Genomic DNA, 25373 nt, shown 5'->3' with positions numbered 1-25373 from the left:
AAAAGAAAGTGTACAGAATGGCACCAGGAGACAGGGAGTGGGCTTCGAGGGGTCTTTATTAAGTGATGCCTTAGTCTCAGTCTCTGTCAGGGACTGGGAATGGGGGTGACCCCACTCCCCCTGGTTGTCCCAGACACGCGGTCTTAGAGGAAGGAGACGAGAAACCCACTTTCCTCTGAGAACAGCCTGGGAGGCGAGGCTAGTGCTGGGGGAGGCGGCAACAGAGCCAAGACCCAGGCCCCCTTGGCCAGCCCCAGGGAAAGGGACCCTAGGGGGTCCCGGCCGGGGCCCCCCCACAACCTGCACTCGATGCTCCGCCCACCGCCCTGAGCTCTTCATGATCTCAGCTCCCACTTCACCTGCCACTGGCCCCGAGAGCCCCGGCTCAGCCCCTCCAGGACAGCAGGCCCCTGACCGGGCAGCTTTAAGGGCCTCGACAGTAAGGGGGCCGGCGGCCTCACACCGCACCCCCTCCTCGTACTGGCATCCCACTCGGCCCCGCATACGCCCACTGGGCGGGTGGGCCCAGGAGCCCTCACTGGCACACAGGCCTGCTCCCTGCCCTGGAACCGGACAGATGGAGAGAAAGCAGACGCGGGGCAACCGGGTGGGCGGGCCCCTGCGGCGGCAGGAGGGGCGCAAGCCCTGGCTCTGCTAACGGTGCGGGCAGCCCCAGGCCCCTCTTCTCGAAGAGTCCCCAAGGCTCCAGAGCTGCCCAGCCTGCGCAGAGGGAGAACGGGAGGTCCTTGAGGAGGAAAGGGTCCACACAGAACCAGTCAGATGTCTGGTGTTACCCAATTCTTCCCCCAGTGCCGGAGGGTCCGCCCCGGCCCCGACCGCCCTGCACCGTGAGGAAGAGGGGCCCTGCCGCCCCTCCCCCTCGGAGGTCCACAGACCGCTCCCGTGGAACACAGACGCCCGTGCCTGCCGCCTGCCCCCGGGGACAGCAGGGGGCCGAGGCAGAAGGGCGGGCTGGGGGCCCACAGGCCTCTCCTGCTCCAAGCACTTCCCTTGCTTTCCTGACGTCTTGACAAGGGGACCCGCCCTCCCAGCCGGCTCCGGGCCCTCCCTGCGGCTCCCGGGCCCTCCCTGCGGCCTCCTTTCTGCGTTCGTGCGTGAGTGAAGTCTGCGTGTGGTGGGGTGACTACAGGTGGCGGTCCTGGCTGCCAGGGAGGGCAGGAGAGATCTGGAGTCAGCCCCACTGCAGGGCCTGGGGGTCCATCTCAACCAATCTCCTTCCACTGCTTGTAGAAATCCAGAACATTCTTGATGTCCACACTGGCGTGTGCAGCGGCCTGCAGGGCTGCCTGAGAAATGGGAGGGGGGCTGATGGTGGGGGCCTGACCTCCTGAACTCCAGGACCATTCGCAGGGTGGGGGGAGGGGCAGCAGAAGAGGAAACAGTACCCGTACAGAGTAGTCGGGGGGGGGGGGGTTTCCACTCTGGCACCCCTTCCCCGTTCACCCCCGCCCCCCAGCTCCCCCTGTGACCCACCTGCATAGGGCCTGACAGCGCACTGGGGTCATCCAGTGGGAGGCCCGTGACAATGGTCACCATGCCGCTTGGATCCTCCTCACCTGCCCCCTGGGCCAGGGTCAGCTGTTTGCAGCTGTCCAGGATCTTATAGAGGGTCCTGGTAGGAGGAGGAGGAAGAGGGCCGAGCCCCGCATTAGAACCTGGACTCCAGGATCACCAGGGCACGGGGGAAGCTGGGGACAGGGAGGGCAACAGGCAGTCAGGGGCAGTGTTTCTGGAAGGGGATGCTAGACGGTGTCCAGCGGGCCCACGTACACTGAGCAAGGACACCAAGACTCTCAGGGCGACGGGGGCGTCTGGGGCTGCAACTTCTTACTCCCTCTGAGGGGACATGAACAGGTGGCCCTGGGCTGGCCCTGCTCAGAGAGCAGCGAGGCAGCGGCGACCTGAGGCCCAGGAGCGCCGGGCTGACGTCTTACCAGGCATCCGCATCCTGCCTCTTCAGCTTGTGCCTCTCGAAGCTCTTTCCCACCTCTTTCTGGCAGCGAATATACCTGGGAAGGAGGCGGCAGAGGGAGGTGGGGGGTCAGAGGAGAGGGCGGGCGCCTCACACAAAGCACCTCATTGTGGCCCCGGGAGGGGGAGGGGCGCCTCCCTCCCTTCGCAGCTCTGTTCGGAGCCATTTCAAAGTGGCTTCCCGGCGGCTGAGCCCAGCTTGCTTTTCCTCCCGATAACACGGAGCGTTTGGTTCCTCCCAGGGGAGGAGCTGGAAGAGGAGAAGCGGCGGATGCTTTTCAAGTCAGGGCTTCTGGAGACCAGGCCCAGACAAGCGGGCTTTGTGCAGCTTCCTGGGCAGGCAGAGGCAGAGGCAGAGGCGTAGGCGGAGGCGGAGGCGGAGGTGGAGGCAGAGGCGGGGGAGCAGGGGCCGGCCTCTCCCTCTTCCGCACCCGCCAATCTTCTGGCCCCAAAGCCCAGAGAGAAGGGCCCGCACTGGACAGAGCGCCGACCCACTGCCACCTGCTCGTCCCTGCACGGCTCCGGCGGGATGTGCGCGGGCCAGAGGAGGCGCTCCCAGTCCGGGAAACTCTGCCACCGGCCCGAGCCTAGAGCAGGAGCGACTCCTGCAGAGGAGCCCGCGGCCTGCGGTCAGAGGTCTGCCCCCATCTCCCTGGTGATGCTCTCTCCCGGCTGCCCCAGAGGCAGACACACTGCAGGTCAGAACGCCCCACGGGGCTCCAGGCCCACCGACCACCCTCCATCCAGTCTCCGGCCTGCCTTCCCGCACAGTGAGCAGGATTACAAGCGTGTGTCTCACCCAAGGGAGCGAGAGCAAACATGCGTCTGTCGACTGGGAGACCGACACGGGGCTTAGGAGTCACCCTGCCGAGGCCCCACTCACCTGTTTCCTTTTTTAAACTCTGCCTCCAGGTATCGGATCCCATCCCGGGCCCCTGGGTGTTCCTTCTTCAGCAAATCCAAGCCGTCGATCACTGGTGGGGGAGGTGGAGGTGGGGAAGGACAAAACACATGAGCCCGTGCCTTGGTGGCGTGGGGCCCTGCAGGAGGCCATCTGAGCCCGTTCCAGCACGTGCTGCAGGAAAAGCGGGGACTGTGGCTCCTATGGGGCTCCCGAGGCCTTTCAGAGTACAACCTGCGCGCGATGTACCTAGCGATTTACCAAGTGCGTTCACCTAGACTTTTCCGTTTCTCCCAACTGTCTCATAAGTCAGAGTTAAATAGAGATTGTCACACACACTTCACAGCTGAAGAAGACTGAGCTTTAGAAAGGTGGCAGGACTTGACTGAGGCCGCCGTGTGTAACCTGGGCCCCCATGAGGGTCTCTCAATTGTAAACCCAAAGCCTCTCGTGGCCACACTCTGTCCCCCCACCTGCCCAGTTTGCCTACCTGTCCTCGGGATGATGACAATGAAGCGGCCACTGGTGGCCAGCTGGCGGATAACCGGGAGGTGGTGGCAGAGGGCCTGGGTGTCGGGGACGAGGTAGGGAGACATCGCCGACTGGGCCTTGGGCTGCTGCAGGCTCCCTTCTAGCTGAGAGACCTCGAGCTGGGGAGAGAGGCAGAGTGTGGGGCTGCGTGGGCCTGCAGCCTGGGGCAGGCAGGGGGAAATGGAACCCAAGAGGGTTCTTGTGTGGACGGGGGACTCCTTGTACCAAGGGCCTTGGAGAAAAAGGAGACAGAAAGAAGGGTAAGGGAAAGAGAAAGACCAGGAACAGACCAATGAAGGCCGAAAGGGCATTAAGCCTCAGTGAGGAAATGAGAAAGGGAAGGTGGTCTGAGAGGTGATCTGGGTCAAAGTAAAGGCCACTATGGAATGGGGAGGCAGAACAAAGCAGGATGGGGGTGGGAGGCATGGATCAGAGCAGGGGTGGGGGTGGGGGGGACAGCAGGACGGGGTGGGGGGCGACAGGAGGACGGGGTGGGGGTGGGGGTGGGGGGGACAGGAGGACGGGGCAGGAGCACCCGAGCCCTGACCACTCACCTGGAGTCGTAGCTGGGCCATGTCCCGCATCAACCTGTTCCGACGTGCTTCCTCCTGAGCCTACGAGGCAAAACACCACATGCTAAGCTCGGGGCCAAGAGCTGGGCCCATAACCCTTTCCGCAGCCATCGAGAGGTTTAAGAGATCATCCAAGAGGCACTGCCAGGGTCGGAAGCGGGTGGGGCCTCATACAGAGTCCGCTCTCGCTCCGGGTGGTGAGGGAAAGGGAGGCTTGGGAGAAAATCGGTTTCTCCGGCAGGCAACTTGTGAGCAGACACCCCGGGAGGGAGCAGGACGGCGGCCGGCTGCACGGGACTGTTCATCTCTGCTCCGCCCGACCCTCCCTCCGGGGCTGCCTCCATCACCGCCCACCTGCCAACTTCCCCAAAGCACCAGCTCCAGCCCAGACGGCCCCTTCCTCTCCTCACAACCTGCCGCCCCCCAGCTAGGTAACGGGCCACCGCCTACCCAAGTCAGGAGGCTGAGCTGGCCGTGACTGTTCCTTCCCTGTCTCAGCTCTTGAAGTCACCGCTTTCCAGTCCGGTGACCGCACCTCCTTCGTCACCCCTGCACGACCGCGGTCTAGGCCGGTTCCTCCCGCCCTGCCGAGCACAGCCTCACTGGTCCCCGCCTGCACCCCAATCCACTTTCCCTGCCTACAACCAGGCAGGGAATGCTGCCGACGCCGTCTGGTGCCCACCGTGGTCCTGACTAAAACCCTCTGATGGCTTTCCTTGGTCTTCCGGAGGATGTCCCAATTCCTTACTGGGGTCTAGAAGATGAGGTTAAGGATGGAGACTTATCCTTAAAGATACTGGGGGGTGGAGGGGGAGCCACTGAAGGCTCTCTGATGAGCAAAGGGGTGTCCTTAGAGCGTGCTTTAAGACATTAACCTCAGTGGGGGGACGGCTGGGAGGCTCAGTCGGCTAAACATCTGACTTCAGCTCAGGTGATGATCTCACAGGTTGTGAGTTCGAGTCCCATATTGGGCCGTCAGTGCAGAGCCTGCTTTGGATCCTCTACCTCTTTCTCTGCCCCTTCCCCGTTCTCTCTCTCTCTCTCAAAAACAAACATTTAAAAAAAACACATTAACCTGGAACACACAATCCCATTCCAACCATCGGAATACACGGCTAACACGGATCTGGACAAAGTCAAGTGAGCAACATTCTACAACATAAGTGACCGATACTCTTCAGAACCACCAAGGTCCTGAAAGGAAGACTGAGGAACTGTCACAGACTGCAGCAGAACAAGGACATGTAAGAACCCAACGTGATGTGGGAGCCCAGAAAAGGAAACAGACATCAGCGGGAGAACTAGTGAAAATGAACGAAATCTACCGTTAACGGTGTCGTCCGGTCCCAACACCCTGTCCTGACAATTACACTACGGTTCCGTGGTACGCACCTACCCCTACCCCCCCCCCCCCCCCCCCCCCCCCCCGCAGCATCCTGCACAACAAAGAACAGCCCCTTGGAGAAACACTGGTGGCGGAAGCGAGGGAGACGCGCAGAGCCTGTGTGATGGCCACCTTCCCACAGGCCCCGTGGGCAGACTGGTGAGAACGGCTAACGCGGTCACCGTAGAAGTCGAGCCCAGGAAATGAACGCTCAGGCTGGAATTGGAATCGGGACGCGCCACGTTCCAGAGGGGGCTGGGGGCGCCTGAGGCGCAGCGCAGGGGGCGGGGGTCCACCCGGGGCCAGGCAGCTCGGAGAGGCGGGCTTCCGAGCCCCTTGGGGAGACATGGGTCCCTATCCCGGGTCGATGCTGGAGCCTCAGGGCAGAGCCAGTCTGTCTACCCCCAGCCCCGGCTCTGCTCTGCCGCGGTCGCTCCCTCTCAGCTCACGGTGCCTCCTCGTCCAGGGCAGGAGAGCGCAAGCACACGCCTCACGGAGCCGCGCCAAGGGCTGACCGAGCGGCCGGAGGCGAAGTGGGCTTTGCACACAGCCCTTGCCACGGCTGGAGGGGAACAGTGTGGCCAGACCACGGTGCCGAGGGAGACACCCCTCAGGGTGCACATCCGCGGCCGAGGCAGGGCCGGGCGCAGCCCCAGCAGGCAATGTGACCTGGTGTCCGGAACCACCCAAGCGGGGCTTCCAGGAACGCCCTCTCCCCTCGGAACAGTCTTTGGGAGCTTCAGGCTAAAGGAAATGCCTACAAAAACTAACATTTTTTAAAGCTGTGTAATTTCCCCAGAATTATTTTTGTAATTCTGTGTTTTCCTATACAGAACAGTAATAAAAGCCTCAATACGAAAGGTTTGCTTTTCACAGAACGTGCCTGCTTTGAACACAGCGAAGGGAGTTTCTGGGAGCCTATGCCCCTTCCCAGCCAAGCAGAGCATCTGCAGCAATGGGGTGCTCAGAGACGCGGGGAGGCCCGGGGCTGGGGAGAGGAAGGGCACAGGGGAGGGGACTGGATTGGGACAAGCAGGAGCCCCCAGGTTTTGGCCGCGACGCGTGGGCCAGGCTGCAGTGCCAGGCCCTGGCCCCCTCCAGCTCGGGGCAACGCGGGCCTGACCGTAGAACCCCGAAGGTTGGTCACGGAGCATCAGCCAGCCTCACACAGAAAGGATCACCTTGTTCGCCGCTGTAGCCCCAGTGCCTACAGGACCGACTGGGACAGGACGTCTGGCACAGCGCAGACGCTCAGTCAGAATTCGGGGACTGAGCTACCCAACGCAGAGGAGGCTGTAACTCTAGGCCTGTCCTACTCTGTGGGGCTGCTGGAGGTGGGAGTGACCCTACACGGCCTCTGGTAGCCAGTCCCCCCCACCCCCCAGCCCCGCCCAGGTCCCAGTCTTCATCCCCTAGAGAGGAAGAAGGGTTGGGAGCACCCGCCGGGCACACACCCTGCAGTGGGCAGGGTGCCTGAGACACACGGCCATCCTGTCCACACAACAGCCCCAGGTCAACCCCGCCGACGCCATGTAACTGCTAGGCAAACAGGCTTAGCAAGGTCAGGTGACGTGCCCAGCTCACACCCGGAGCAGACAGACACGGCCCTCGACCCCCAGGCGGTCTGGACACAGGCACCTCTCACTCCCCACCCCCTGTTCCGCCCGCCACTGCCCTCCCTGCACCTCCTCTCCCCGGGCTCGGTGTCCCAACCCCACTCGGCACGCTCTTCCATCCAGGGCACCCCCATCTGTCTGGGCCCCTCGGGCTGGCTTCTCAGTGAGCCTGGTGGGGAGCAGAGCAGGCAGGGAGGGAGGCGGGCCGACTCACCATGCGGATCTGGGCCTGGGCCTGTGGCAACGCGCCCTCCTGCTCAGACTGGGCGATGCTGACGAAGATGCCGGCCTCCGCGCTGAACTGCAGGATGCTGCCTTGCAGGCGGGCGACGAAGTGGCCAAAGCTGCGGATGCAGCAGATGCGCACGACCGACTGAGGGGACACGGTGGCGGGGGGAGGGGCTGAGCAGGGCTCTCCAGCCCCACCCCACCCCCGGCCGCTGCTGCCCAGCCCCTCGGCCCGCAGGAGCTCCTGGGAAGGGCCTGCATTCTGCGGGGTAGGAGAGGGAAGCACCGAGGCCCAGAGCCTCCGGTGCCAGAACAGGGACTCCTGGGAGAACCGGTACTCCGGTGAAGACGGCAGGCAGGGCGCTGCACTGGGAGCGAGAAAACCTGGGCACTAATGCCACCTCCCTCCTCAGGACCTCGTGTGTGACACGAGGGCATTAAGCTACACTGACGTTTCCAATCTATTTTTTTGGCGGGCACGACGACTCCTTCCCCTCAGACAAAAACCTTCCCTAGGATCCTAAAACGTAAAAGACTAAAGCCAGGCTTCTCCGGCTGGAGAGAAGCAATCAAGAGGCTCGTGTGTGTGCTGGGAGGCCGGCTCGCCTGGCTTTCCCCAGCTGTCCCCAGATGGCCCCTGTGGTAACGCAGATTCACGGGTGACCGGCCTGGGGCACCTGGGTGGCTCAGTCACTTAAGCGTGCGACTTCAGATCAGGTTGTGATCTCGCGGTTCATGAGTTCGAGCCCCTCATCAGGCTCTGCACTGACAGCTCGGAGCCTGCCTAGGATTATGTGCCTCCCTCCCTCTGTCCCTCCCCGGCTTGCGCACCTCTGCGCACGCGCGCGCGCTCTCTAACATTAAGTAAACATATACGTGTGTGTGTATAAAAAGAGTAACTGGCCTAGATGAGCAGCACTGTATCTTCCAGCCCTAACGGTCCCTGTTCCGCCCTCTATAAAAGGTGGATACATTGGAGCGAGGCCTGTCCTACAACAACTCGCCTGTAGACGAGCATCCTGCCAAGAAGGAAAGCGAGCTGCGTGGCTCTCCGGAGGAAGCCCTCCCGGCCCAGCCCAGCCCAAGGACACTCTCCCTGCCTTGACGGTAGGGCTGCCTGCTGTGCTGCCAGGTGAGACTAACAACGGAAGCTGTGGCATGAGAAAACCCATCCTCACCTCTTCTAAGGCGCTGAGCAGGGGCCGATCTGTGTCAAAGTTAAAGCGTCTATGGGCGGCCCGGAGGGGAGGCAGGTTACGAAGGGCCGTGTCCTCTGGGAGCAGCAGGCTAGAGGGCAGGTCAGGCAGTTCGCCACCTTCGAGAAGGTCCTGGACCTCGGGACACAGGGCCAGGCCTGGGAGAAAGAAGACATGTGAGACCACCTGCCCTAGGGAAGCCCCCGGAGGACGCGGCCCTTCTTCCCCTTGAAAACAGAGAGGTGGACACACAGGGCCGCCCGCACGGCTCGGAAAGACCAGAGCTGGTTGGGCGGGGCAACAATGGCTCGGATGGGGAAGGTTCCCCGAAAGCAGGGTGAAAACGAGGAGGGCACGTCTCTCAGGCGAGGCCAGAGGTGGGGAAAGCTGGAAGGCGGCGGGAGAGAATGAGCTCTGGAGGCGGAGGCTGACTCAGGGACAGGCGCGGGCACCAGCAGCCGGCGCTGCCTCCCAGGCTCCCCTCGCTGCTCCCGCCCATCCCCTTGCCTTCCCCGGGGAGCACACTCCCTGGCCGACCGGCAGGGCAGTGTCGGGGAAACCGGAGACGCAGACACCACAATGGCCGCTGTGTGTCAGGGTGGCCGGGCAGTGAGGCCCATTAACCTCCTTACCCCCAGGCTGGGTTACCAGGAAGGGGGGGATGGGCTTTGTGGGGCCACTGAGGAGGGAGAGGGGAAGGGAGGGTGGTGCCAGGGCCTCACTCACCAGACTCCTGGAGTTCACCGGCAGCTGGCAACAGGTTCAGCAACACAGACAGGCGATTCCACAGGCTCTGAGAGCTCTGGGGGGAGCGGGACAGGAGCGAGAGGAAAGACTACACCTGGGGTCTGGGGCGATGGCCACAGACCTAGAGGGAGCTGACGGGAAAGTTTACAAGAGAGGCCGGGGACGGGCTCCTGGAAGACTTGCAAAATAGGGAGCTGGTCCCACGAGGAATGAAGGGGGCCCATGGGCCCAGCTGAACTTCATCACCAGCTGCAGCTTTCGTGGGCAGGGGCGAGACCACAGGAAGGACCCTCTGGATCTTGGGAGCGGGAAGAGCTCGAGTGCTGGGAAGGCACCTCTCCGAGCCCCCACGTGCCCATTCTGGGGCACCCGTGTGGAGACATGACCCCGCATCCCCGCCTTTACCACACCTCCCTTGATGACCAAGGACGGTGAGTAACCAGCTGCCAGCAGACATAAGCACACACCCAAGGGCGTGCCTGGCCTTGACCCAAGGGTCTTCTCGGTGGAGCGGAGCGCTGCTGTGATAAAACACCTCCGGGCCAAGGCCGCAGGGCCATCGAGGCTCAAGACAGACTGGACCTGAGAAGGCGCCGCTGCCCCGCTGTCCTCCACGGCGCCAGCCTGACACCTGACTCTGCTGCTTCCCCGCCCCAACACCTCCACCCCTGGATCCTATCTCCGCGGCCCCACTCGGTGTGCTCTCCTCCCTCTGGACTCTGGGACCGGGATCGGAGACCAGTCCCCCCCCCCCCCCCCCGGCGCCCCCGCATTCATCAAGCCTGATCCCAACCACAGGCATAATGCCCAGCGCTATGGACACAAAGCAGAATAGGCAGCTCTTGCTTTCCCCGTTCAGAGAATTTGTGTCTCAGCCCAGGCCACAGGCTCTTGAAGCAGAGGTCACATCTAACCCTTCCCCCATAAAAAGCCTAAGGGCCCAGCACAAAGCAGGCGCCTGACGTGCTAGAACCATGTGAGGGGGCCCCTCAGCCTCACCGTGAGCCTGTGCCCCTCCCCCCCACCTCCCCAACGCCCCCGGAGCCGCACCTGCGCACACACGACGATGAGCTCCGGGTTGGCCCGTAGCCAGTCCAGGAAGACCTTGACCGCAGGAAGCAGGCCTTCAGCCGCCAGCACCTGCAGCTTCTCCTGGACGCTGCGCTCGTTCCGACAGGAGCGCCCGCTGGACTCGCTGCCCTCCGACTCGGAGCCGTCCTCAGAGGCTGTGGCGGGCACAGAGAACGGGGTGAGCCGCAGGCAGGCAGCATCAGGCTTCAGCCCCAGGGGTGGGGGGCGTGCTCGCCCGGACTCTTCGGAAGAATTCTGATGTGACAGATGGGGAATTCACTACACAGTCTGCCTCATATCTCTACACCCGCTAACGGGTTGCTTTCAAGCAAGGACCCTGGTGCCTTTTAAAACACGCTTCTTCCTGATCCCGGCAGATTTGTGAAGAGTCCGTAGCCGGTCGCTCGAGCGGTATTTATGAAGGAAGGACCTGCTCTGTGCTAGAAAGCAGGGCCGACACTCAGGAGGGGGCCACCGGGGGGGAGCCAAGGCACACAGAACTGAACTACGCAGCCCCCGGCTGTCCACCTGTGCAGGTCAGAGCCCCGGGCAGGCCTCTTTGCCTCCGCACATCAGCCTCCTCGCTTCTCGGATTCATTCCCTAAGTCCCAACCACACACAGGCACAGCGTTAGGTTCCGAGGACACAACAGACCAAGCACAGACTGCCCTGCCCTCAGAGACTCCCAGTCAACAGACGGCCTCACCTGAGTACTAAAGGCCTGGAAACCGTGGAGGGGCGGAGGCTACAGGAGCCCACGGGAGAAAATCTAACCTAACCTTGGAAGAATCCCAGACCAAGCGATTTGAGGGAAAAGCCAGAGGGCAGGTAAGAATTAGCCAAGCAACAGGCTCTGGGCAAGTGGGGGGGAAAGTACATTTCAGACCAAAGGAGCACGGGCCACAGATGCCTAGGGTCAAGGGACAGCACAGGGAGGACAACTCCTCCACCACAAGGGCTGCTGTGAAAATTAAACAAGACAACACCCAGGGCACCTGGGTGGCCCAGTTGGCTAAGCGTCAGACTTCAGTTCAGTTCGTGGTATCGTGGTTCATGGGTTCGAGCCCCGCGTCGGGCTCTGTGCTGACAGCTCAGAGCCCGGAGCCTGCTTCGGATTCTGTCTCCCTCCCCGTCTGTCCCTCCCCCACACTTGCTCACTCTCTCTCAAAAAAAATTTTAAGGGGCGCCTGGGTGGCTCAGTCGGTTAAGCGGCCGACTTCGGCTCAGGTCGTGATTTCACGGTCCATGAGTTCGAGCCCCGTGTTGGGCTCTGTGCTGACAGCCTGCTTCGGATTCTGTGTCTCCCTCTCTCTGACCCTCCCCGTTCATGCTCTGTCTCTGTCTCAAGAGTAAATAAACATTAAAAAAAATAATAATAATGATAAAAAAAATAATAAAAAAATTTTAACAAGACAACACCCGACGACAGTCCAGCCCAGTGCCTGGCAGACAACAGGCTCAGTAAACACTCGCTGTGCCAACTGGGTGCCCCCTGTGCAGGGAACACCCTAGGAGAGCGGGGTCCCTGGAGCCACCTGCCCCGGTGGGACACGGGCTGGCACCAGGGGGAGATGGCAGCGGTCGTTCGGGGAGCAAAGCCCCACACCCGCAGGGCGGGGGGGTGGGTGGGAGGAGGGGAAGACCACGAAACAGGCGGGGCGGCACAGGTGCTGGGAGTGAGGAGCCAGCAGGAGTGCGGAATCCGGGAAAACGCTCCCGGACAGCACCACAGGCAGACGGCCGAAGGTACGGCAGCGAGCGTGGGGATGGAGGCACTGCGGCGAAGAAGGCGGGGAGGTGTGGACCCGAGCAGGGCGATGACCAGAGGCCCAAATACCTGGCTCCGAGGGCTTGTCTGCATCTCCGTTGACACAGGGCCTGCGGCTGGCCGCAGTGGGGGCTTCGGCAGGGGGCTGGAGGAGCAGGTTGCTGAAGGTGGGGGCCAGTCGGAAGCAGCGCTTGGTCTGGAACATCTGGGTGGACATGGCTTGTAGATTGCTGGCAATGCTGGCCTCGCTGGGGCCCAGTGGGCCATTGAGAGACTCGGGAGCCTCTGACCTGGGCCGAGGGGGCTCCAGGGCTGGGGACCGTGTCCCCTCCTCATCCTCAATATCTTCCAGGTCTGATCGGGACTCTTGGCTGTTCATTTCCGAGTCTGTCTCCGCATCAAAGGCCGTTCCCCCACCTTCCAGACTCTTGTCGGAGCCGCTGTCCGAGCCCTCGCTGGCCCTGGCCGAGTCATGGCTGGAGTCCGACTCAAAACCTTCACTCAGGTCACTGTCATCCCCAGCTCTGGGTGGATGGCGACGGCGGCGGAGGCAGGAGAGGCGGGAGAACTTCCGGCTCTTTCTGACCTCACCAGCTTGAGGTGCTGCGGGAGGGGGCTCAGGGCCCGGCGCCTCCTCCTTCTCCAAGGGCTCATCTGTGCGGACACAGCAGAGCCCAGAAATTCTAGGCGCTCTCTGGTACCACCTCTAAGCACACCTGTTCCCCCTCCTCGACGCGGCGCCCCAGGAGAACCTTCCCCGGCCACGCCCCCATTCCCGCACCTGTGCCATCACTCTGGAACGCCGGCACGGGGTTCTCGCCCTCCTCCAGCTCAGCCTGTAGCCGTATGTTGACGTGATTGACGAGGTGGGAGAAGAGGGCCAGGGTGAAGGCGATGGCCGCGCTGTACTGCTTGGATCCTAAAGCCAGGGGAGCCAGGCGTTAGGGCCCAGGGCTCCGACGAGCGGGCGCCCGCGGCTCCAATCCCATCTCGTGTTCTCAACCCTTCCAAGGATCCAACTACCCCTCGAAGCCTCCTCTAAGGAAAACAGACTCCTCAGGTCTCTGCATCTAGAATGTGCCAGCTCGCTCTGTGCCTCCTCGGGCAAGCATACCCTCCTCTTGTGCCACGCCGTCCTCTCTGGCTCTGATGCCTTCACACCGGCTCCTCCTCGCAGCCCAAGCACCTGCACACCCAGCCCGGCCTCTCCCGCCCTCCCAGGCCGGCCCCACACACACCTCTGCCGGGAAGGCCCGCAGAACTGCCTGACTGCCCCCAATAGCAAGGTCTAAACTCGGCCTGCACCCTCAGCTCACTATCCTGCCCTCTCGTCTGCCTGGGTCACGGCCAAGACGGTGTCTGTGGGACTGGAAGGGGTGAAGATACGCAGTTGCCCTCGTTCGTTCACCAGAGCAACTTCAGGGTGGGGTTCCTCGTCCCTCGCGCTCCCACAGCCAAGCAGTGACACAGGTGGCAACGGCACTGCTCACGGGAGGAAGTTCAGGAATAAGGAGCTACGGGAAGAGCACCGAGGACCCCGGATGCCGGGGGGAGAGGGCAGGGCACACAGGGAGTCACCTGCTCTCTTCAAGCTGTGCACACCCATGAGACAGACGATGACCATCTGGAAGATGAGAAGGTCCGGGAGGAAAGCGTAGCCACCCTCGTAGTCCTCCTCGCCCTCGCTGGCCAGGCTGAGGTTGGGTGAGGAGGGCAGGTAGAAGAGGCACAGGTTGAAGTCCTCCAGGACCGACTGGCAGAGGGATGTGAGCTCCGCGTCCACCGGGCTGCGGAAGGGCAGGAGCGGCAGGGAGGTCAGAGACGCGGCCTGGGGCGGGCACCAAGAGCTGGGGACACAGGGGAGACTTCGGAGAGAGCCGCCCCGCCGGGGGCTGGCAGGATGCGCTCCGTGTGCCGGCCCTCTTCCGCTCACCTGCTTCTGGGCTGCAGGAGGCTTTGCAGGTACATGAAGTTCACCAGCAACCTCTTAATGTCTTTACATCTGGAAGGAGAGGAGCCCCAGGTAAAAGGCCAGCAGCCGCAGGGCCCCTGCGCCCCACAGGCCCTACTCACCGCTTCCTGCTGGGGGAGAGTTTCCGAGTCTCACACTTCTTTAGCTGGTGGTACATTTTGGCAGCCTTGTCATACAACCGCTTGAGATTCCCATAGGCCCCCTCAAAGGACACCTCCGACTGGATGCTGTGGGAGACGCAGAGGGAAGCTACGGGCTCTTGGCGGCAGGGGGCGGGGGGACGGTGCTCCGCTCTGTTTTAGGGAGCAATGCTTCTGGCAGTACAAGCTACCCCCAGCCTCCCCTCCCACGGACACACTCAGGGTGAAGGCCATCTTTCAGATAAAATACAGACGCGACTTCTAGATCAATCAAAATATAATTAACGCCTTCGCTTCCTCTATATTCACAAACTCAAGTCCATCACCATCCCTAAGATACCCTTTGTCTTTTCTACAGTATAGAGCACTTAACGGGTAGCAGTCAACAAGGGGCGACCACGTACAAGGGTATTTACACACACAACTAAGTGTCCTTACGACACTCTTCTGAATAGGAGGAGTGTGTGCGGAGTGGTCCCCACACGTCAGGCACTGCACCTGACCCTGTCGGCACATACGCACGAGAAGATGGAGCCTGGAAGGACAAGAATGCGGCCAAGGCCACACGGCTAACGCATGGTGGAGAGGAGTCCCCAGCCCAAACCTGTCTCACTACGGCGTCTATGACACCAGCACTGTAGTGTTTCTAATGTCTTTCCTGAGGGAAGAAACCTCTTCGTCATAAAGAACAAGGTACAGAAAAGGGTATCTGCTTGTGAGTAAAAGGTAGCCACAAATTTTTTGACCCTCCTTCCATCCACACGTGGGTTTTCTGCCTGCTCCCCTTTAATAGAGGGCCAGGGGGAGAGGACGACGCAATGCAAGTGCTCTGACCCACAGAACACTGTGGAAGTGACTCGGCCAGCTTCCAGGCTCAGGCCATAAAGGACTGACATTCTATTTCCACATCTCTTGGGTCATACTTCACTGTTGGGAGCCCTGAGCTCCCATGTAACACATCTATCTCTCCTCAACAAAGACCACATGGGGGGGGCGGGGCGGGCAGATGAGCCTCGCTTCAGACCTATCAGCCCCCCAGGTCAGCTGAACACCAGCGACTGATCCTAGACAAGGCCACCAGGGGAAAAGAACCACCCAACTGAGCCCTACCCAAATGCCTGACCCAGGAACGACGAGATGTGCTTAGCACACACAGCAGGGCAGGACCTTAGCGGGCACCTTCCAAACCTGGATGTGCTGGGCTCTCTGGAAATGATTCACCCTAAATCACAACCATGAGTGTGATGAGGGACCAAGGACAAGAGGGCATTCCCTGGAAGGCATGTGAGGCATAGAGAAGATACAATGGAAGGCTACAAATCTGATAACTATATTTAAGAACGAATACAGTGGCATCCGTGGGGGTGGGGGGTGGGGGGTGTCCTGCACGGATTCAGAAAAGGAGACAGGCACCTCGAGAGCAAATACTCTGTTGGTACAAGGAAGAGCTTTCCTGGACCAGGTGAACCAAGGAACGTGGCACGTGGAATTATGAGGCAGGACCATATCTTACACTTTAGTATTTGATCAGCAAAGTTATGAAGACCAGCTTATTCCCTCTGCCTTGAAGCCGGGTTTGTATCAGCCTGTCCCGCACGTGACTGGCTGCTCAAGTTTAAGGTGGCCCTGACTAGGCGGCAGCAGGTGAGTCCCAGCCAGTTTATGCCGACGACGGCCCGGTCAGTGGCACCCCCACCTACCCGGCCCCACTCGGGTATGCTGACTCAGCAGACTGCCCACCCGAGTCCAGGCCTCCAAAAACGATGTCCCTGATTCTGAGAGCGGGACGTCAGCACCAGGGAGGCAGCGAGCCACCCCAACCCTACCCCACCCTGTCATCGGGTCACCTCAAAACACTGAAGATCTACAGTTCTCGTCATCCGTTACTTCGGTAACATTCCACTGACTAGATCGAATTTACTTTCTTCGAGACGGTGGGCAGTGTTCCCGGCTGCCCCAGTTCCTACACATCCAGGTGGACTTGTGAAAAGCAGCAGGGCTGTGTCAGAGCGCCCCTGACAGGAGGGACCCCTCAGTCTCCGCTTCCCCTACTTCAGCCAGGAGCTAGAAAAGGGAGGCGAGAAACCCGAGCAGGAGCAGCACGGGCGTGACAGCTGGGCCGGGGAAGGGGCGGGCGAATGCTCACCAGCGGAGGTAGCAGTACATAGCTTCCACGTTGTAGTACTTGCTGCCCGCGAGCGTGCCCAGCTGGTTGAAGGGCATTCCTGGAGAGAGAGAGACGTCACACGGTCTGCGGACACGATACGCACCCAGAGCTGCCAGGACCAACGGGTGCCAAGCGGCGGCGAACCCGGGGAGAGAGCAACGGGGTCTCGGGTGACGAGCAGGGGACTCTGCCGCGTCTCCAGGGGATCGCCGATCGCAGACTCCCTTCCTATCAGTCTAGTCCTGCCCGGCCTGGCCTACCGGGGATTTCAGCCCCCGGGGGTGTCACCCCCTCACTGGTGGCTGTGGCACGTCACGGAGCCCTCTCCTCTACCCCGGCTCGGTTTCTCACCTCTGAGCTCTCCTGCCTACGGGCTAATAATCCTCACCTCTCCCTATGATGGAGTCTTAGCTCTTCTCTCTGTGCCTCCTGCGGGAAAAACAGCTGAAGCGGAGTTTCCTCCTCCCACAGAGACCCGCAGAGACAGGGAAGCCATCTTCTCGTCCTTCCCCTCTGCCTCCCTCCTTAGATCAAGACTGCATTTCTCTCGAGCGTGCGTTACGAGGGGGGCAACGCATAACCGAGGTGAAGTGTGGCGGAACCGAGCGCGGGGGGGACCTAGGGAGCCGGCGCGGCCTGCCTGCTGTCTCAACGTGGTCTTCCTCTGGGAAAGCGCGGCTGGGTAGGGAGGCCCAAGCGGGGGTGCCACTTACCAATCTGGGGGGCTACTGACAGGGCTTGATAGTAAAATCTCTCAGCTAGCAGCTCGGTGTCTACGCCAGCTAATTCGTTCTGATACCGTGCTGCAGGAGAGAGGAGGAAGAAAACTCCGTGATGCCGCGTTTCAGAAAAACGTCCCCTCGTCTGCGAGTCCACTCTGTGCAGCTGTAGTAAGAGCCTGGGAGGAAGACAGCTGAGCTAGGAGGCAGGCTGCTGGGGTCTCTGGCACAATCTTAACTCTGCGTGACCATGAACAAATCGTTCAACCCTCTCTTGCTTGCGGGTAGCTTCGAAACGTAGAGACTACTTGGTGTTGGTAACAGGCTCTTGCTTCCCTCTCCCCAAGGAAGGGGACCCACGGCAGATGTAACTGCCTGCAAAGACCTCTGGTGTTTGGATCCAGAACGCAACTGGACATTACCGTCCTGTAACGTCCAGACCTTACTACGGACACCTGGTCCGTCTAACACGAAGCAGCTTGCCTCTCCCTGTGCATACTGCTTATCAGAGGTCCAGAAGTGGGCTGGGGCCAAGGAGGGGAGCCTCAGGAAATAAAAGATAATCCTACAGCCCCCCACCAACAGCCTAATGAGGAACCTTTGGCTGCCAGGACTACAGACCCAGGGGCCATCAAGCAAGGGAGCACTTTTTCCCTCTGAGAAACGTCTGTTGGGCAGGTAGGTCCTCCACGAAGTCTAACTTCCACTCCTCTAGGAGTCCGTCAAGAGAAAACTCCAAAGGAGAAAAGCCCCGAATTAAAACCTTCCTAACCCACCACTGAAACCGAGTTACCACTCAGACTTTCTCAAAGTTCATTTGCCTTCTTCCGTGTTCACTGAACCTTTCTGCTAACGGAAAGGCAGGGAAAAGAAGGGAACATCGAATGACTGAAGGCAAGAGTCACAGCGGCCAAACGTCCCCCTGCTCTCCCAGCACCTACAGGGCGGTACCAACGAATGAAGCAGCTTTCCGCCTGTCCCGGAGCCCCGAACGGAAAACAAAGAGTTCAGATTCTTACACAAATCCCCCAGGTACATGAGACATCGGTGGCACGCCATCTGTGCCCAGTCCATCTCCTTCCCTGAGGCAGACACTGGCTTCTTGCATCCTGAAAAAGACAGAGAAACTTAGAAGTGCATCCCCCTGCCTCCTACCTGAGGGGAAACACCTTCCCTAGGTGGAGAAAGATCAGAAATCCACCGCTAGTCTTGAAAAGACTGTGTTACGGGGCACAGAAGACACTCATCCAGGACACAGGTTGACAGAGGCTCGCAGGTAGGAGTCCTTCATGGGAAAACCACAAACCAGAGGAGACAGGCTAGGGTCCCGGACCTAGGACAGTGCCCTGGGGAATGGCTATGTGAAAGGTCATCACAGAAGGCTTCTAGAAAGGACAAAGAGAAGCTCCGGTGTCAGGACAGTCTTGGGTGTCCTGCCTGAGTGGTGAGGGGGACCAAAGCTGAAAGGTTTGGGTACAGACGAGACCCGCCCAGGAAGAATGGCCTGAATGAGGCCAAGGTAAGTGCTCCTGGCTTCCACCTGGGGGGCGGAGGCCCCCCCCCGAGAAGGCCGCCCACTGGGCAGTCCGCCCACGAGGGAGACGGGTGAGCTTGCCTTGCATGAAGACAGGCGTGGCCAGAGCCCCATGTGCTGGGCTCTCATCCCCCCTCCCCCAGCAGCTGTGTAACCTCAGTTCAGAGAGCCTGAGCTCTTTGGGAGGCAGTTTTCTCACGTGACAGGGACCAGTCCGAGCGCTGTTCAGTGTCAACTTCACCGACCCTCCAGCAACCCCATGAGGTGGCCGCTCTCATCACGGAGAGCTGTCACACAGCGGGTAAGCGGCAGAGCCAGGATTCAAAAGGCAGACCGGCTCCAGAGCCCGTCCCCTTGCCCATGCCACCTCGCAGCCACTCTGCTTGCTGTGTGACTCCCACTCTGAAAAGCCCTTCCTAGTGTCTTCTACAGACACCGCTTAGCTGGCTGCACGAGAAAACATCGATGAGAAGGAAAACAGGAGTTTGGGGAACTGATTCTTTGAGGTAAGGGTTCTTCACCTGCTTTTGGACTGTGGACCCCGCTGGCCATCTGGCACAAGGCCTGTGAGGGTGGTCTTAAGTTAGGTTGTTTTGTTTTTATTTTTAAGCTTATTCTGTGAGAGAGAGCAAGCAGGGGAGGGGCAGAGAGAGAGGAGAGAGAGAGAATCCCAAACACTGTCGGCTAGGAGCCTGACACGGTTTGAACCCGTGAACCACGAGATCATGAACTGAGCCGAAATCAACAGTTGTACGCTTAACGAACTGAGCCACCCAAGTGCCCCTTGTTTCGTTTTTAAATAATTTTCTGTAAATGCACGAAATGCAGTGCTGTGCTTCTGACGGGAGAACGCTACCGTGTGGTGGCGGGGTCACAAACCGGGACCCAGCGGGTGCAGCAGGGCAGGGGCAGGGAGGTGAGGAGGAAGGGGCTCAGGGGTGGAGGGGAGGAGTGCCAGAGGGTGGCCAGACTAAAAAGAAAACCGCCAATGAGAGATGGAAGTACAGCACAGCCACCGACCCTGGGGCAGGTGCACGGAGACAGGGGCTACCGTGCAGAAGCGTCTGTAATCCCTGGACGTTTCCAAGACCTTCGGTACTTACAAAAACACTGGGAAACAATCTCTGAAGTTAAAAGAAACAGTGCCAGGGGTGCCAGGCTGGCTCAGTCAGTAGAGCGTGCAGCTCTTGATATCGGGGTCCTGAGTTGGAGCCCCATGTTGGGCATAGGAATTACTTAAGTACAAACTTTAAAAAAACAAAGAAAAGAAAAAGAAACAGTGGCAGCCAAACTCAACTGGGAGAAGCCAATAAATGTTATTGTCTTCCAGAGCCAGCCCTGCTCTGGATCATTCCATCCCTCCCTCCGACTACACCTCAGTCTACAGTCCCAGAACAAAAGAAACCCTTCTCTTTCCCGAACATCTTCACCCTACGTCACGCGCTTGCTTGGAGGAACCATACTCCACGAGCTGCGTGCAGGTCTTGCTAGAATCCTCCGGCCCGGCCAGGTCACAAGCTACGCCGACCCAGAAGAATAAGAAGGCCAGATGCGGAGGCGCGGAATCTTGCTCCTCAAGCCCGCCTTTCAGATTTCACTGACCTATGAGGGGGTCGGTGACGTGGGTCCAGTCGATGCAGCACTGAAGCTCCAGCTGGTAGTGGGACTGGATGTAGAGAAGCAGGTGCTGGTAGAAGCCAATCCCGGCTACCAGATGTGTCCTGTAGGCACATTCCAAGGTGCTGCGGCTGTGGATATGCTGGGCGTCGGGAAAGGGAAGGGGCTGGCTAAGCAAGATGCTCAGAGGACGGTTCCCCCTCCCTAACCCCGTTCCTTCGGGAGGAAGGTAACCTATCTTCTTGGCTCTGAACTGCATCCACACCTCTTCTCGCTCATGAGTGATCCCCACACCCGTAGACCCACTTCTCTGGTCTTCCCATCTGGGATGAGGCTCCTTTCCTCCCCCGATCCGAAGCACCCCTGACCCCCTCCCTCCTTTCTGCCATCTTCTCCACGGCTCCTCTTTCTCCAGCCATGTCCTGGCCCGCTTCCTAGCTGTCTCTTCCTTTCTTAGCTTTCCTCTTTAGACACACTTCTTCTCAGGACCCAGGACCTCCCCTTACCTTTTTGTTAGTCTTGATAAGCTGAATGACTTCATAGTACACCTTTCTCCACAGCAGCTCCTCAGCCTTCCTCCCATAGTCCACCGGGTGCAGGAACATGAGCTTGACGCAGAGCTCACGCAGCCTGCGGGTACAGAGGAGCACAAGAGACTGACCGTCCTGAGCGGAGCAAGGAGGCCTCTGCCAATACCCGGCCGAGAAGTCCCTGTGCCTCCCAAGAGACATCCAGGGTCAGTCTGCATGACCCAGGACAAAGAGCAGTTCTGGGGGGACAGTGGGAGCCCCAGAGGATAGAGGCAGGAACAGTAAGAACTTTAATAGTCTTCTTCTTCCCCTGCACACTTCTCTCCTTTTTTTCTGCCTCTTTACCCCATCTTTCTTTCCTGTCATGGAGCAGCATGGCCAGCCCCCCAGCTCCAATGCCATTCGTATGGCTCCAGTCTGTTAGATGCAGGAGCTTCAGAGAGAACGAGGGGTCCCCATCTCTTCTCTCAGGAAGGCCAGAGTTCACGGCCCGTTATTGTACCACGAGGCCAGGAGGTAAGAGAGAACAGGTGTCTATATGCGACAGAGTTTCAGGCAGAGAGGGGGTAGAGAAACCGTAAGGATCTGCGGTTTTGCAGTCTCCAGCTTACTTGTTCCTCAGGCTAATGTTCTCTGGTTTGAACACTTCTTGATAAGCGGTTTTGTTGCAAAGGATGAGGTCAAGTCGATGCACGGCCTCCACCACAGCCCTGGAGAGAAACACGGGCAGGCAGTCCCTGAGCCATGAACATGTTCACGCAGGCTGGGGGGCCTCCGATCCTGGAGGAGGAGCTACAGAATTAGGGGAAGTGGGCGGGCTGCGGGCTGAGCAAAACAAGACGAACACAGTCTCCCTCCGAATGTAACAGCTCTCCATCCCAGGGGACGTTTGCAACAACAGACGTTTCTTATTGTCTCCGCTTGCCGCAGGGGTTTGAGGGTGTGGGAGGAGTTGCTACTGACATTTAGTGGGTGCTGCGAGACACCCCGCAATGCACAGGACAGCCCACCACAATAACTACCCAGCCCCAAACATCAACAGCGTCAAAGTAGAGAAATCCTGTGATACAAGAAGGTAGACTCTTCTTTTAACATTTATCCATTTTTGAGAGGCAGAGAGAGACAGAGTGTGAGCAGGGGAGGGGGCAGAGAGAGAAGACACAGAATCCAAGCAGGCTCCAGGCTCCCAGCTGTCAGCACAGAGCCTGACATGGGGCTCGAACCCACGGACCTCGAGATCATGTCCTGAGCTGAAGTCCGACGCTTAATCAACTGAGACACCCAGGCGCCCTAGGAGGTAGGCTCTCTCTCTCTCTTTTTTTTTTTTTTTTAACTTTTTTAACATTTATTTATTTTTGGGACAGAGAGAGACAGAGCATGAACGGGGGAGGGTCAGAGAGAGAGGGAGACACAGAATCGGAAACAGGCTCCAGGCTCCGAGCCATCAGCCCAGAGCCCGACGCGGGGCTCGAACTCACAGACCGCGAGATCGTGACCCGGCTGAAGTCGGACGCTTAACCGACTGCGCCACCCAGGCGCCCCAAGCTCTCTTAATGCAAAGAGCCTACACTGTGATAGGCAGAAAATCTAGAGTTTGATCCCTGGCTGTGTCTGTCTAACTCTGTAACTTTGGGTAAAGTACCTAACCCCTTTAAGTCTTAGTTGCACATCCATAAAAATGGAGAGAACAGTAGCAGCTACCTCAGAGGGCTGTCAGAATTCAAGGAAAGAATTTATATATGACATTGATATATGGTAAGCATTCAATAAACAATGGAATGAATTAATTATGCAAGGGTTTATTATCTCTGACATAAAAGAAATGCATTCGTAGCATAAAATTCTGTCTCTGAAATAGTGGGATATGGGAAAATGGCAGCGGGGGGGGGAGGACTGAGCTGTTTAGGTGTAAGGTCTCCTGGATTCTGCTGAAGGAATTCTTTGATAGTAAGGTGTAGGCTCTGGGTGCTGGGTAAAATATCTAGCTCGTGTCCCAGTTCTCCCATCTGCAAAATGGAAATAATATCATCACCTACTTTGTGAGAGTTAAATTAGCTACTACACAAAGCTCTCAGAACAGTGCCTCATACATGGCAAGTATTCAGTAAGTGTTAGTTTCCATCTTTCCTGCTATAAGGCTAAGGAGGAGACTACAGACCTGAAGACAAAGGAAACTCTACAATGGATGGCTAAGGAGCGCCAAAGGGAGGTGTCATCTCTAGAAGTGCGAAACCCAGAGGGTGACGGACAGCCGCCATGAGAACAGGTGAAATCAGACACAGCTCTGGGCACAAAAGCTACCAAAAAGGGGAGAGTGATGATCCCCCAAACAATCCAAGGTTGTTTCGGAATCCTGAAACATGTGCTCCTGGGCAGGGGAAGTGGGCCACCGCAGGATGGCACGCTGTGCGGGCTCGGGTGGCTCACCACTCACGGCTACCTTGTACAGGGCACGGTGACCGCCAGCACCCGGAGTGGGTGGCACGGTGATCTAGGCCTTCTCACAGGCAAACCTGAGAGCTCAGCATTTCTCCAAACACCCTATGGGCCTGGAGAGGGGAGCCAAGCCCTTTTAGCCAGCCTGGCCCTTGACGCCAGGGGTGTGACTTACTCTATGCCAGCCTAGTTCCCCAGGGTGGGGCTTTTTGATGTCAGTGCCGTGCACGAACGTAAGGAGTGTGCGCATATGTCTTTATGGACAGGCTTCAGAGTTCTCCTTAGATTCTTGATCCAGATAAAAGGTTAATAACCATTACTTTAGGAAGTTCTAATTGTAAATTCCTTTTTTAAAAAGTAATCTCTAGGGGCGCCTGGGTGGCGCAGTCGGTTGAGCGTCCGACTTCAGCCAGGTCACGATCTCGCGGTCCCTGAGTTCGAGCCCCGCGTCGGGCTCTGGGCTGATGGCTCAGAGCCTGGAGCCTGTTTCCGATTCTGTGTCTCCCTCTCTCTCTGCCCCTCCCCCGTTCATGCTCTGTCTCTCTCTGTCCCAAAAATAAATAAACGTTGAAAAAAAAAAAAAAAGTAATCTCTAGGCCCAACGTGGGGCTCCAACTCCCGACCCCAAGATCAAGAGTTGCACGCTCTACTGACTGAGCCAGCCAGGTGCCCCGAAAAACTTCTTTTGTAAAGTCCGTTAACTGGCCTAATTAACTGGTATTTGTGGCCCTTCCAGCATCCCTTCTGCTGCTGCCTCTTCTTCTGAAGGGCTTTAAAACATTTCAGAATTTCATTTCTGTAAGCAGACTGTGGGAATTTCCCGAATTTACTGACGCTCAGAGAGACAGTTTCATAGTCTACCAACACATTTATCTCGGGCACGGCGGTCAGACCTTCCTCCCCCAGTTCCTTCCAACAACCACCGCGGCTTTAATAAAGGACAAAAACAGAGACCTGCTGCCTCACGTTTATTTCCACCCCGCTCGAAGCCAAGAGCGTACAATCCCAGGCAGGGGTACCCAGGGGCACAGATGTAAGGCCACCTGTGCAAACGCATCACCTCAGGTCAGTCCGAGCTGTGAGGGTGGCGGCTCGAGAAAAGAACCAGACCTGAGAAGGATCAGGATGACCAGAGCTGTTACCCCAAGCTGGAGACCAGGAAGGAATCTTGCAGGCAGGGCCCACGCTCTGACAGGCAGCGTGACATTCGGCAGCATGACGAGGCACACGTGCCAGCCCCAGCCAAGTCCGCGCTGGCCCTGAGACGGCGGGGGGCAGCCCGCAGTGGGAGCCCGGGGGCTGCTGGATCGGATCACTCTTCTATTTTTGGAGCAGCCTATACTCCCCTGTGCCTCTGCCTGACAAAGCCCCGGCAGGCAGGATGCCCACTCCAGGGAGAAGACAACGTGCTCTGGCCTCTTTCACTGCCAGGAGGGGGCCCCTGCTCTGAGCGGGGTCTTCTGCAAACACCCCTGTTCTACAGAGCCCAGCCAACAGCCCAAGCCCTACTCCCCACCGGAAAGCACAAAATTCAACTTGGTCTCAAACTTCACCCCATTCTGACCCAGTTCTGGAGCCCATGTTCCGGCTGCACCCCCCCCCCCCAAACACACACACCAACGCCCCGCCTCCCCTCCCCCACCCCAATCCTTGACCCTGGGTGGGAAGACCTCATGCGGGCCTGTTCCCAACAGAGGGACGGGGGCTGGAGGTGTCCTGAGGAGTGCCAGTGGCTCTGTGGAAATCAGAAACCAGGAATGGAAGCTGTCTGGCAAGACACCGTAGTCATGAGGCTGGGAGGAAGCAGAGGACTCAGGATCAGGAGTCCCCGGGTGCCCTGAAATGGGCTCCCATGACCTAAGGACACTCGGGACTCAAAGCTTTTCGTGGCCCGTCCAAGCCAACACGAGCCTTCAGTCTCTCCCCCTCTCTTCATTCAAACTCCCCCCAAAATTAGAGCCACGAGGGGCTTCAGAGCGCATCCCACCCCGGCCCGTCCTCTTCAGGAGGCCCAAGGTCACACGGCGAGCGGCGAAGCGCCCGGCCCCGCGGACCGCAGCCCAGGGCTGTCCCCTCCGCGTCCTGCGGGGTTCGGGGCGCCACTCCCTTCCGGGTTTGCTCCGTCTGCGCCCCTCCCTCACCTCCGGACCCGGCCGCCCGCCCGCCGCACAGCCGGGGCCAGCCCGAGGCTCCCGGCCAGGGGCCCAGCCCACGTGCTTCCCCAGGCCGCCCAGCCCCGGCCCCGGCCCGGC

General features: G+C 59.3%; 1 protein-coding gene across 3 annotated transcripts; it reads right to left on the bottom strand.

Annotated features, from left to right (window-relative positions):
- Positions 1–38: 38 nt before the first annotated feature.
- On the bottom strand, positions 39–21395 carry SMG5 (SMG5 nonsense mediated mRNA decay factor). Of its 3 annotated transcripts, none has more exons than XM_040452648.1 (21): positions 21297–21395; positions 20662–20785; positions 20141–20297; positions 18024–18113; positions 16999–17088; positions 16265–16343; positions 14080–14205; positions 13940–14008; positions 13585–13793; positions 12788–12925; positions 12076–12660; positions 10218–10393; positions 9147–9222; positions 8403–8578; positions 7211–7369; positions 3979–4038; positions 3384–3543; positions 2876–2966; positions 1956–2030; positions 1495–1633; positions 39–1307 (listed from the first exon to the last, which is right to left on the bottom strand). In XM_040452648.1, exons 2-21 carry the CDS (start codon positions 20758–20760, stop codon positions 1224–1226), a joined length of 2838 nt encoding a protein of 945 aa, XP_040308582.1. In that variant the 5' UTR covers positions 20761–20785; positions 21297–21395; the 3' UTR covers positions 39–1223. The 3 variants fall into 3 exon arrangements, with proteins under 3 accessions (XP_040308582.1, XP_040308581.1, XP_040308583.1); XM_040452647.1 differs by having other exon boundaries at positions 16999–17183; positions 20141–20259; XM_040452649.1 differs by lacking the exon at positions 21297–21395 and having other exon boundaries at positions 16999–17183; positions 20662–20776.
- Positions 21396–25373: the final 3978 nt, after the last annotated feature.

This window comes from Herpailurus yagouaroundi, unplaced genomic scaffold (assembly GCF_014898765.1).
Source record: "Herpailurus yagouaroundi ecotype Mexico unplaced genomic scaffold, PumYag 207, whole genome shotgun sequence".
In the NCBI taxonomy this organism is placed as follows: domain Eukaryota; kingdom Metazoa; phylum Chordata; class Mammalia; order Carnivora; family Felidae; genus Herpailurus; species Herpailurus yagouaroundi.
Note: the sequence above shows the minus strand (reverse complement) of the source record. Positions and strands in the feature narration are given on the sequence as shown.

Bases quoted from the DNA above. Each gene is read 5' to 3' on its own strand.
- SMG5 (XM_040452647.1), bottom strand. From the start codon at position 20,760: ATGTTCCTGCACCCGGTGGACTATGGGAGGAAGGCTGAGGAGCTGCTG. The intron at 12,926-13,584 runs GTGACTCCCTGT...CCCTGGCTTTAG, and splicing joins GCACAGCTTGAAGAGAGCAG to GATCCAAGCAGTACAGCGCG. The intron at 4,039-7,210 runs GTGAGTCGGCCC...TTTGCCTCGTAG, and splicing joins CCCAGGCCCAGATCCGCATG to GCTCAGGAGGAAGCACGTCG.